At 33.5% G+C, this 13,983-nt stretch overlaps 1 protein-coding gene across 1 annotated transcript; it reads right to left on the minus strand.

The window, feature by feature from the left end:
* Positions 1 to 9,427: 9,427 nt before the first annotated feature.
* On the minus strand, positions 9,428 to 10,377 carry LOC132642332 (ethylene-response factor C3-like). The gene has a single exon (XM_060359566.1). It carries the CDS (start codon positions 9,993 to 9,995, stop codon positions 9,444 to 9,446), a length of 552 nt encoding a protein of 183 aa, XP_060215549.1. The 5' UTR covers positions 9,996 to 10,377; the 3' UTR covers positions 9,428 to 9,443.
* Between the last annotated feature and the right edge of the window lie 3,606 nt (positions 10,378 to 13,983).

Here is a 13,983-nt window from a genome sequence, read left to right on the forward strand (position 1 = left end):
ATTTTTGGAGTTGTTTTGAGCATGTCGGATATCCGGACAGCCCCTAAAACCAGTAAAAGCTGCGAATTTTTTTTTTCTGGTGTCATAACCTGCGATTCGCAGGTCATACCTGCGAATCGCAGGTCACGTCGCACATGGTGACAGAGACAAAAAAAAATAAAAATTGGTGACATCACCTGCGACTCGCAGGTCATACCTGCGAATCGCAGATGGGGTCACAGGTGGTGACAGTAAGCAAAAAAAAAAAAAAAAAAAAAAAAAACTTTTTTTTTCAATTTTTTTTATGTTTTGTTTTGATTATGTGCAGCGAGGACACTGCAATGTTTATAGTTGGGGGTGGCACGTGGTAGCGCATTATATTTTGAAATTTGTTCAAAATTTTTGAAAATTTTGTTCTTTTGACATGTTGTGGATTAGTCACTCTTATTATTTTATTTTCTTTCTTAACTTCTTTCATTAGTCATGTAAGTTTAGGTGTAGGTTCTCGTTTGAGGAAAAATGTGAAAACTCTTGGCTTTGTTTGGTACTAATAAAATTAGTCTCTTGCATGTGAAATTGAAATGTGAATACCTCTCCAAATTGTTGTGAAAGTTAAAAAGCAAGGTGCATAGGAAAAAATGATCTTTGTGACAACTTTTTGGCTCATTTTGTGACTCTTTACCTGCTGGTTGTGTTTACTTTGGATTATGAGATATTGCACTAGTTGTTCTTGCTTGAGAAGTGAAATTGATCCATCTTGACTAGTTCATATGCCATGTGTGTGAGTGCTTGTTGAATAAATCTTTTGTTTACTTTTATCATCTAGAACTTGCCCGGTTAGTCTTTCAATATTAATTTTGATCATATTGGTTGGAGAGATGACCTTGGGCTATCTTTGTGATGTTTGAAAAAGCCTCTTTAGCCTTTCTAGCCTACCATTGCATAAATAATATCACTAGTAACCCCATTTGAGCTTATGACCTTTTCTTTGATTGCCACATTACAAGCCTTTACCATGTTTGATGAAAAGTCTCTCTTTTGAACGTTTCCCTCCTTGAACTTGAAATTGCGAATTTGAGGCCAAAAGCCTAAGTTGGGGGTGTTAGTGTTGCTTGAGAGTGGTGAAGGTTGGTGTTGTGAAAAAGTCAAAAGAAAAGAAGAAAAATTTAAAAAAATACAAAAAGGTTGCAAACTTTTTGTGCAAAAAAAAAATGTATCTTTGTAAAAAAAAATAAAAAAAAATGCAGGTGACATCACCTGCGACTCGCAGGTCAGACCTGCGATTCGCATGTGTGGTCGCAGGTGGTGCCAGCAAAAAAAAAAAAAAAAATTTTTTTTTTCCTTTTCTATTTTTATGTTTTGTTTTGATTATGTGCAGCGAGGACACTGCAACATTTATAGTTGGGGGTGGCATGTGCTAGCACATTATATTTTGGAACTTTATAAAGGAAGTTGGAATAATTGGGGAAACTAGTATGCAAAGGAAGGAGTGTTGTTTTGAAATGAAGAGGAAAGTGGACGAAAGGTTTTGCGTAGTGTTCAAGGAGGGCGTAGTCACTTGTATCCCAAATACTTATCCTACCCTTCCCTAAGCCTACATTACAAGCTTAAAAAGTCCCTATGTGATCTCCAACTAAATGTTCTTGAGTTAGTGATAAACGAAAATAAGGGCAAGCTTATGGTGTGATATTTGTTAGCACTAGAACTTCTTTGTTGAGTGTGAGCGACTTTTGTGTATTTGTCCCTTGTGTCGTTGCTGTGAATATTGTGATTTTGGGACTTTCTTTCTTGTGAGGGCATATGGATTACGATAGAGTGGTGATGTTCAAAAATTCCAAGTTGAGTCAATTGAGCATATCTAGCAAACTAGTGGTTTTGAGTCACTTATTGAGACTTGAGTGTTGTTGCTTGATTATTTTAAATCTCTAATGCATTCTTGAAATTGTATTTTGAAACGAGGGAGTTATTTCGTTGAAGCTTCACATGCTTGTAGCCTAATTATTGGTACCAACCAAAGTCATGTTTTTGTGCTTAAAATGGATCCTCATTGGGATTTTTGTTTTAGTTTGCTTGAGGACAAGCAAAGACTTTAAGTTGGGGGTGTTGATGAGTCGTGAAATTACGCGATATTCGACGCTAATTCCTTAAGCTTTTGTGACTCCTTAAGCACTTTTGTTGTTACTTTTTGTGTTTTTATGTTGTTTTGTAGGAAAAGATGTCCGGAGAGCATAAAAGAGCAAAATGAACCAAAATGGAACAAAATAGAGAAAAACAAGCCAAGTAGCTGAAATGAGTGATCGGAAGATACCAAGTGAAAAGAAAGTCAAAAAGAGGTCAAACTGGACATTTTTGCAAAACTGTCAAAACTGGACAGTTTTGCAAAAACGGGACAGATTTGCAAAACTGTCAAAAGTGGACAGTTTTGCAAAAACGGGCAGAATTGCAAAAACAGAAATATGGGGGCAGATTTTGACATTTTTTGGACTTGGAAAAATTGGGGGGGGGGGGGGGGGGGGAGCTACAAAAGAGAGGCTAGGGCAAAACATTTTCCATCTTTGGTCATTTTGCAAGTTTTGGAGGCTAGGGTTTTTCTACAATATTGGAGGAGAAGATTGGAAACACTTCAATGAGATATTTCTTAATCCTTTCTTCAATTCCTTGTTTTGTATTGCATATCTAAGTGTGTAGTATTTATTCTATTACTTGAATCTTGATTGTGAAACTATTCTTGATTAAAGTTTGGATTGAAACTCTTGTTTTGCTTATGTATTGAATGATTTTTATTGCTATTGAAGTGGGTCTTTGTTGATTTAATTAATCTCATTCTTGAATGTTTCCAAAGGGAGTAGCTAACCCTAGGACTCACCCATTTACTTAGATTGAGCTTGGAAGAGGAAATCTAGGTTGGGAAAGATTAATTAACAAGAATTTGGGTCATTAAACTCATCTAATAACTTGAGCTCGGAAGAGGATAGTTACTTGAGGTTAAATTGATTGTACCTAATATCACACTTTAGGGCTTGGAAAAGCTTAGAGTGAAATTCATTGATTTGGTTGGAAGACTTTCAATGAGATTTTAGATATCATTATCTATCAACACAAATCCGCTCTTAGTTGTAAAATCGTAAAATACGTTGGATCGTTACTTGAGTGTAATCTCCTATTATCCATGCTTGTGGCCATTGATCATTTTACTCGCTTTCTAGGTTAGTTTACATTTCCGCATTAGTTATAATTTTCTCAAACAAAAACCAAAATATTATCTATCGTTTGGCTTTAGCGTAGTTGGTGAAAGTTCCTTACTTTCTTAATCGCCTAGCACATTGTTCCCTGTGGGATCGACCCCGACTCATAGTTGGGTAAATATATTGCATACGACCGTGTACACTTTCTCTTTGAGGAGTGTATTTGGACGTTATCACCCATCAACTTACGAAACACATAATCTATATCGACACTTTATCGCAAGATCTCCCTCTTATTTCAACAGCTAACGTTTAAAGCCTATGGATCCCTCGAGTTAGCGATAAGTGATAATCTAGTGGTTCCACTAATTTCCTCTAAAATACTGACAACTCATTTCTTTGGCTTACTTTAAGCAAGTCTTACTTACTAGGAAAACCGGATTACTTAAATGAACGGGTTTCAAGTGTACATACTGGCATACTCGCTTTGTCAGTCTTGAGGAAAACTCTTTTCTGATAACTCTTAAAGGCTCTTCTTCTGTAGCTTGCTCTCTTCCTGCTTAGATGGTTTTCTTCTTTCACCAATTTCTATACCTCAAATTTAACTTAAACCCTTTGGGTTCTAACACGCCTTCGGTGTATTCAGACAGTTACCCACTTAGTAGTGCTAACTTGACTAAGTAACTCAAATCGTACTTCTATTAACTCTGCTGAAAATTTCTAATTCACTGTATCTATTCAAACTTACTTACTATGCTTCTGTTAACCACTTGCTAGCATCATATTCTCTAATTCTTCTCTGAGTACTAAAGTGAAGCATAAGGTTATTTCTAACTTTTCCTCCTTATCTGACTTTATTCTGGGGTTGTATACTATCTTTCTGAACGATAGACATGAATCACACTTAGGAAACTTCATTTGTCTCAAATAAGGAATTGGAATAACTAACCCTAAACTCTCTATACACTTTCAAAATTATATCATACTATACACATCAGGGATAAATACTTAATCACATAACCTAAAAGGGAATTATCATATCTTTCATCTCATAGTAATTCCTGCTTCTTGTAGTAACTTACTCACGTCATACTCTCTAGGTCTGATCTGAATAAGCTGAAATAATTTGAAACTAATACTAAAAAAAAAATTCAATATCGTCTGCTCATGGTTTTCTTATCGCATCAGTCCCTTCCTAGTAATGTGCATAGATCATATGGCAAAAAAATATATATCCTTGAAAAAGTTGAGACTTTCTAGTATTACAAGTGGTTGGCTCTTAGGCTATTCCCCTGCTCAAAATTACCGTGGACAATTTATGCCTGCTGCGGTTAACTTCGTAACATGCTACCTCGTGGGGTCTTAAATATGAACCATCACCCTTATACTATAGCTTCATGGTCAAAGAGTCCAAATAAACTTACCCTATAGGGTATATAGCCTACGTGTGCTACCATACCGAAATTTGTCTTCCAAATGGTACTAACACCTGATAAACACACCATGCACTATTTGGAAAGTCTTGGGTCTCGAATTTCCTTCTTGCTGCTTACACATTTGATACGTTCAGAATTCGATGGAAAAGGAATGTTACTTACTGCTCTAAGCTTCATGGCACGAGTTAGAATAATTCATGATGACTCTATCTGAAAGCAACACATCGATAATGATTAGATTTACATCTTCCTCATCTATTGAGATGAGGCGTATTCGGTAGAATGGGAAACAACATACGAGTCCGAGTGATTTCTGAGAACATAGATCTATTGCACGATCTAGAGTTGAAAGAAGTGAGACAATCTTAAATGTCTTGGTGGTCAACTATTTATATGTGTGGCGCGCACACACATATAAAAGTGACCCCACTGGACACGGTTTTATAGACTCCCTAAGACACTTGAACCTAGGCTCTGATACCAAGCTTTGTCACGCCCCGAACCATGGCCTGGGCGAAACACGGCACTCGGTGCCTTACTGCGTGTGACCGAGCGAACCATATGGCTTGCTGAATCATCTTGAGGCATAACATGAGCGGAATATAACGTGAATGTATGATGAGCCTTTATAAAACGTAGTAAGTCATAATAATAAATAAAAATACTTGTTTAAACATGAGTGCGGAAACAACATGAATGAGCCAAAACGGCTATACGACTCCGAATGTCTCACAAAACATAACTGACTTGTCTAGTCTATGAAACCTCTATCATGAGTCTGACTGGAAAACATACTTACTGGGACAAGGCCCCCAGCATACCTTATATGCATAACTAATCATAAAACAAAAGTTGACTAAACCCCGAATGAGATGGGCTCACCAATAAGCTGATACGAATGATGTCCTATTGAGCAGATGTGTCTTCCTGTATATCAGTACCTGCATCGTGAAATGCAGGCCCCCGGGCAATAAAAGGGGACGTCAGCACATTGAATGTACTGGTATGTAAAGCAACTGAATGAAATAACATGGGACATGAAATAACATGATAAGAACTGAAACTGAAAACCTGGACATGAACATGAGCATGATCATGGGTATATATATATATATATATATATATATATATATATATATATATATAATATAAGAAAAACATGATAAGTAGGGAGAGCATTTCACAAACCGACATGTGATATCACCACGTGGGTACGTGGAGTCTGGTACCTCGCAGGACCAGCAGAGCCCTCATACCTTGCCAGTGTATGAGGTGGTAACGTGCCTGATGGATCCATTCAGTGTAAAATTAAGGTATCGTCCTATCTGGGCGGAGCAATCCTTGTCCTACGGTGGCTACGTAGTTTCAGGCTATCTGAGCCTTCTCGGTAATTCGTGCAACTCCCAAAAACATGAACATAATATAGTTGGCTAGAAGCCCATGACTTTCGTGAATTAACTTGTACTTGTCTTGTAATTAGAGTAGACCTTGGTGTTCTTGATGATGGGAGAGGGTAGGAGGTTGTTATAGGGTTTGAAGGAATGAAAAATAATGATTTGAACTGATATGGATGAATATATACTGTTCTGGAAAAATTGGATTTTCGGCCTAGTTAATACTGGCCGTATTTTGAAATACGGACTACACTGCATCTCTTCGGTAAAATGGCCATAACTCTTTGTACAAATGTTCGTTTGACCCCCATAATATACCGTTGGAAAGGTATTTCAAAGCTCTACAACTTTAATCAAGGAAGTTTTCCCAAATTCCAAATATATTTTGAAATACGGGCCGTATTTTGAAATACGATCCGTATTTAACCATTTGACATCCAAATGTCAAATTCCAAAATGCTCAGAAATCCTTGGTACCAGTTTACGACTTGAATTACGGCCCGTATACTGAAATACGGTCACTGTTCATGGGCGTAAACCCCCATCTTACAACTGAACAAGGAAATTTCAATTCCCACATTCTTTATCTGATTTTCTAAGTCTAGGATCATGGTCAAACCTTAGGTTAAAGGTACGGGGTGTTACATTCTCTTACCGCCGATTTGAATCTTAGTCTTAACAAATTAGATTTTTTTTGCTATTACATGTCATTGGGTTGATGATAATTGGGTGACGCAAAAAAGAATTATAGCTTTTTTATATGATGAAGGAAAATGTCGTCATGACGGAAATTTTTTAGCGGATTCAATGTCAACTATTATGAATTTTTTTAACATTTATAGAAAAACACTTTGTATTGCTTTAGATAATGCTTCTAATAATACAAAGGAGGTTGGTCTTTTAAAAAAGGAATTAAACCCCCCGCTAAAAAATATTTTTCATGTGAGATGTAGTTGTCGCATTTTAAACTTGATTGTTAGAGACGGTCTTGACTATTTTGAAGATTCTATTCATAAAGTTAGAAATGCGGTTGCTTTTCTTTTTTGTAATGCTAATAAGCAAAAAATGAGAGATTTTAAGAATTCTTGGGTACAAAATGGCCTTAGACCTAGGAAAATTCAAGTAGAAGTTGACACTACGTGGAACTACACTTACATTATGTTCCAACAAGCATATGATTATAGGATTCCCATACAACAAGTTCACAACCATTTTAATACGGATAGTGATGATTGGATAAATATTAACGATTGGGAAGATGTTACGGAATGTATTGAACTCTTGCAAAACTTTTATAATGCAACTCTTACTTTTTCTAGACAATTCTATTCCACGGTAACCGGAATTTTAGCCTACTTAGCAGAAATAGCTAGAGTTTTATATGAGTATAAAGATAAATCCGGTTCTAAAGCGGCTATTTTATCTATGACAACAAAATTTAAGAAGTATTTTTTTCCCATCCCAACTTTATTTATATTGAGTTCTCTTTTAAATCCCTGTTTTAAAATGTCTTATACTAGAGCATTGGTTGGTCAAATTTATAATTATTTAGAAATTGACGAGGGAGTTGAACCATCTTTACATGACGTTGAGCTAGCGATTGATGCCGAATTTAGAAATTTTTTTAGTCATTATTCTACTTTGGAACAAAGTGCTACACCCGTTGCTCCACGCCCTACTACTTCTCAAAGTAGCAAAAAGAGCTTGTCGGGTTTGTCGAATTTAAAAGTTTTACATTCACATCCAACTCCTTCTCATAATGCAAACTTTGATGAATATCACCTTTATTTGATGCAGCCAAATGTGGATATCAACCAACTAGATGATTTGGACGTCTTAGCATGGTGGAAGAAATACAAGGCGAGTCATCCGATACTTTCAAGAATAGCTCGAGATATCCTTACGGTTCAAATATTAATCGTGGCTTCGGAAAATGCATTTAGCCAAGGAAGACAATAAATTGGAGACCATAGACACTCATTATCCGGATTTAGCTTGCAAGTACTAGTTTGCATTCGCGATTGGATTAGATCGGAGCGACGCAACCAAAACTTAAAAGCGGTGGAAGGCGAAGAGGAAGAGATTAAAGATTTGATAGCAAGTGGAATAGACCAAATGGAAGACTTTGAAGATATCTCAATGACCAAATATAATATTGCGGATATTAGCCAAATGATTGACACTTTTTGATTTTATTCTTGTATTACTTTTTTGCAACTTATGTATTATTTGCAAGTTAAAAAAATTACAACTTGCAAATAAATGTTATCCATGAATGGATAAAACATATGACTCATTGAGCTTTCTTCTATTTACTTGTATTCATATTTTTACTTATATTAAGTTAGGAATATACCTAAAATATACTAAGAATATACTTATAATATACATCTACTTAAATTGAAAAATAGAAAGTTATATACTTGAAAAATAACTTAAGTTATAATACATACTCCCTCTGTTTTAATTTGTTTGAACCTATTTCCTTTTTAGTCCGTGCCAAAATGAATGACTTGTTTCCTAATTTGGAAACAAATTCACTTTATGAATGATTTACAGCCACACAAATTTTCAAGGCTTATTTTGAACCACAAGTTTCAAAAGTCTTCCCTCTTTCTTAAATGTCGTGCCCAGTCAAATAAGTTCATATAAATTGAAACGGAGGGAGTATAACTTAAACATGTATATATAAAAGTAACTAAGCATATAAGTTTTTTCTAAGTTTATAAATTTCTATTTTATAACTTAAGTATATTTATATTATAAGTAGATTTTTAGTATATTTTAGGTATATCTAGTATAAATATACTTAAGTTATAAATAGAAAGTTATAAACTTAGAAAAAACTTAACTTATAAATAACTTAACTTATAATACATATATCTTAAACACACACACACACACACATATATATATATATATATATATATATATATACTTTTGTAAGTTTATAAATTTCTACTTTATAACTTAAGTGTATTTATATTATAAGTATATTCTTAGTATATTTTAAGTATATCTAGTATAAATATACTTAAGTTATAAATAGAAAGTTATAACTTAAGCATATAACTTAATATATATATATACATATATGTTGTTAGTTAGTAAATATATAAACTTTAGTTATAAACTTATATAACATATATAAATATACCTACAATATACTAAGAAATACTATAATATACATATACAATACAAAAACAAAAACAAAAACAAAAAAGAAGTTTTTTTTAACGTTTAAAACTGGCCGATCCCGATTTCCAACTTTGGAATCGGTTAACCGGTGGCCGGTTCCGATTTTCTAACCGGTTGCTGGTCCGGGCCGGTTGAAACCGGTTAACGGGCTTAGACATATGTACGCTAAATTGAAAGAGGAAAAAAGAACCACGAACAAGGAGGAAAGATTAAAGAAGTGGATAAAACTTACAAAATGGAAATTGAGTATTCTAATTTGAACTAGAATACTCAGACAAGAGTTCATCCAAGAGAGCACTTCCCAAATCTTCAAATATGAATACAATATTATCTTCTTCCTCATTTATTACTTGTTTCTTTTTCCCTTTCTTTCTTGAAATATTACTACTTCTCTTTTTGTGTTTCTCCTTTAAAGCTGCTGCTGGTGACAATCCATTCTTGAATAAATTACACATTTCCGTTTCTTGTAACATTTTGCTTACTCTTTCAACTGGGAAATTCAGGTAAGTGGATGGACCTCTCATTGACAAAGCAACTTGATCATAAGCCATGGCCGCTTCTTCCGCGCTGTTGAAAGTTCCAAGCCAAACCCTAATTCCGTTTCGGGTGGAATCCCTAATTTCAGCTGCAAATTTTCCCCATGGCCTTGTTCTGACACCTATATAGTGTTTAGCCTCCTTCTGGAGACGTTTTGGGCAGAAGTCATTTTCCTTGGAAGAAGTATCACTCGAGGAAGTATCTTCGAGTGATGATGATTCCACGGAATTTGAAGTTTGTTTCTCGTCTTGAATCTTCAAATCCATTTTTTCTTCGATATCTTTCTTGTTGATATATATACTCACTGTATTAAAGAATATGAGTGGAAATACTATATATATGTGCTTCCATGATTACCATCCTAAAGGGGAAGTGTGCATTTTCACAACTTAATTAAATCAAGAAGAAAATTATGTACTAATGGGAGAGGCAATTATTGGATGTAATTAACAAGAGAGCAAGTTGGGTAACAAGTTGGCAAAAAGTACAAACAAATTTGAAAAGCTTTTGGGGGTATGTCGTCCACAAACAAGATCATGAAAAAGATTTGTAATTGGTCCATTTGATTTAATTGAAAAAATTATATATTCGCACTTGATACATGCACCTCTTTCTGCAAATCAACAGTCGAACTTATTTTTAAAAATGAAACTGAAAATAATATAATGTAGTGTAACTTTGTCAAGTCCTTTTGACCTTTTACATCATGCATGAAAGATGCGTTTTTTATTATTGATAATTATGCACCAACAACATACCCAATAAAATCTCACAAAGTGAAATTTGGGGAGAACAAAGTGTATACGGACTTTACTCCTGTCTTGAGAGGTGAAGAAGCTGTTTATTGTATAATTATGCACGGAAGTCAAAATATTAATGAAATGTTCTTGAATTAAAACCATACCTTCATCTGAATAGCAAAGCAAGCACCGTGGGGATAGGCAAAATTTTATTTTATTTAGAGAGAGATATTTTAGGTAGAAAAGAAGCAAAAAAAAAAAAAAAAAGAGTTTTCAGTTTTCAACTTAAGCGGAATAATATTATTAGATGCTACTTATACATTCTATAAAAAGAGAGTAAACTTAATAAAATAGGGATGAGCAAGTTTTAATTCTATAATGGGATATTATGTTTGAAATTGTCTTATCATAATCTTTAATATATAGAGTCTACATCATCTTGTCCTTCAAAAACAATTGTGTGGTGACGTTGCCATTACATGAAGTGACTCTTCTCTTACTCATGTCCCCAATTGTTTTTCTTTTTTAAAAAATTCCATCTTGTAATTAAAATCTAAAACAGTAAATTGTTGTGCTTAAGCTCCAAATAATGTAGCAAATTGAATTGGCTAGTCCGAAAGAAAAGTACACTCCCCAACTTTTTTTGAAGTTTCTTTCTTTCCAATCTTAAGTATCCACAAAACAAAAGATTTTGAAAAATAATGTTCTTAAATTAAACAAAATAATGGTTTATTAATAGGATTTAAGTTCCGTGCACTATCCGTATAAAATTTTTACCCAAACAGATCACGTATATAATAATTATATTTTATAGGTAAATCTCTCTGACAAGTATCTATTGATTATGGTAACATGATAAATAACATTTTTAATAAGTCTTGTGTCTCATAAATATTGTTTGCACCACCCTTTTTTGTTCATTAATAATGTCTCGTAGATACACTCTATCGGTACAAGAAATCAAGAATATTTAATATTACAGTTGAAACAGTTTATTTTTGTTTGTTACATATATATACTCTACGATAGGTTTCTATATAGTCCAAGTAAAAAAATCTGCGTAAATTAATAAATAATAACTCAAGCGTGCTTATATTTCTAATTCCGTTATGACTTTTGACATTTTAATTATTAGTTTGTCCTTTCACTATCGATCAAAAGTAAGCAAAAAATTTAATAATATTATTATATATACTCTACGATAGGTTTCTATATAGTCCAAGTAAAAAAATCAGCGTAAATTAATAAATAATAACTCAAGTGTGCTTATATTTCTAATTCCGTTATGACTTTTGACATTTTAATTATTAGTTTGTCCTTTCACTATCGATCAAAAGTGAGCAAAATATTCAATACTATTATTACAAGGAAACACCTTGGGGGCCTCACATCTGAGATTTGTCGTTTTCCGTCGGCTGATACCCCACCTCTAATAAAAATACATTAAAATGGATAAGCTAAAATTAGACCGGGGGGGGGGGGGTGTTTGCGGGTGGGGTGGGCGTGGGGGTGGGGTTTGTGGTTGAAGCTACAAATTTGTTTACAGAGTAAAATTTAGTAGCTATGACTAAATTTTCTATTTGTATTTATAAATCTAGCTACTTAATAATAATAAATAATTTATTCAGAATTCAATTATAATTAAGACGTTTTTTCTAGAATTCATAATTCATAAACTCTGATTCTAATTTCGCAAATCTCCCAGTGGGATGCGATATGATTCCTCGTTGTTGAATTTGAATTACAAGAATGAAAAACATTTAGTAGAAAATAATTTTTCTGCTAAGAAAAAGCAATTTTTCTTTTAACGGGTTAAGGACGCGAAGTTAATTAATGAGGTAAGTAGAAAATAGTGAGTAACATGTGATTATACTAAAAAAAGAGATAAATTGAAATTAGCTTCTTTTTTCTTTCTTCTTTCTTTCCGTTGCCGGTTTTTATGAAAAAGATTTATATCGAGCAATAGATATAAAATAAGAAATAAACATATCGTGGCAGGCCATGCTGAATTTTCCAAGCCTTTAATTTCCTTTTTTTCTCCCTTTGCATCATTGCATGGTTAGTTGGTCGGCCTCATTTTTTTGGATGTTTTTCTTATCGGTTTTGCATTCTGAGAAGGTACTAACACAATTGAGGGTTGTATTAGAGTTCTTTCATTACACCACACTAGTAGAAATAAAGATTTTTCCAGTGGAAATCTCACCGACATTCAGTGAGAAATAGTCACTAAACATTTTTCATTGGAAAAATAGAGATTTGATAGTGCCAGTATAACATTAATTAAAAGAGCATAAGTTTAGTAATTAATTACACAATTTACCTTTTTGGAGGGAAAGTGTATTGAAGAGGGAGCGTACCACTGAGAGTTATGGTAGAATAAATATATATAAAAAACTCACGCTTAATTAGAGTTCTGAAATCTGAGCATGGAAAAATCTTATACCTAAGTGCCCTTCTCCTTTAATGGATACACAACATCATGAATTCGAGTTAGTCGAGGCTGATCAATAAGGAACTGAAGTGAAAAAGAAAAGGAAAAAGAGAGAGTATTTGGTGGGTGTGGGTAAAGATCAAATATGCTAGAATAAAAGAGTACCGGACAAATGGAAAGAGACAACATTGCAAATTAATGTATGAAACTTTTTCATTGTAATCATTTTAGTTGTGCGCAAGGCCTATGAAACCAATTTAAAAGCATGTGAGATGGTTTGATATAGATCCTTACAATATATATAGTTAATCCATAACATAATATTTTGTCGGAATTACCTTTTTTTTCTAATGAAGAATTTGATTTTTATCCAAAGACAATAAGTTATTAAAAAAAAAAAACTCAAGGATCGTTCTGTTGGAGGTATTAAAATAAAGTTTCAATATCTGTTGGAGATTTGGAGGTATTAAGAAAAAATAATTTCAATATCTCGTACATATAACTGACTGCATAAAAATTTCGGCCTTTCCAATTCTTCAATCAATCTCGATATTAACATCTTGATATTTCGGTTAATCATAAAATATTCAGACTGAAATTCTCAAAATCGAACAAACCAATGTAGGGAAAGATTATAAAAAAATAATCTTTGCATAATTAATGTTATGTAATCATATTGGCTGTATAAGAAACAAAAGAAATAGTCCTGGTATAACTAGTACTGTCGCATTTGTTGACGATATTAAACAATATTTGTACTAAGCTATGTAGGAATTTATTTATTATTTTATGCAAAAATGTAAAATAAGAATATATCTGTGTATTTAGCAGTACGGAGATTAAAGTAATTAAAATAATTAATTCCTAAATTACCTTCCTTCTAGTAGTATTCCCTGCATAATAAACTCTCTATGTACAATATTATTCATCGCATAACAATTCATTTGACCATTATTCATTGCACAAATAATTTCTACATTACAATATCCATTTAACTAGTATATAATTGAACTAAACGTTGCCCAATGCAATTTGACAGATTTCAACGTGTGATCTATTCGATTTTCCAGGTTCAACTCGCGC

This window comes from Lycium barbarum, chromosome 5 (assembly GCF_019175385.1).
Source record: "Lycium barbarum isolate Lr01 chromosome 5, ASM1917538v2, whole genome shotgun sequence".
NCBI classification, from domain to species: domain Eukaryota; kingdom Viridiplantae; phylum Streptophyta; class Magnoliopsida; order Solanales; family Solanaceae; genus Lycium; species Lycium barbarum.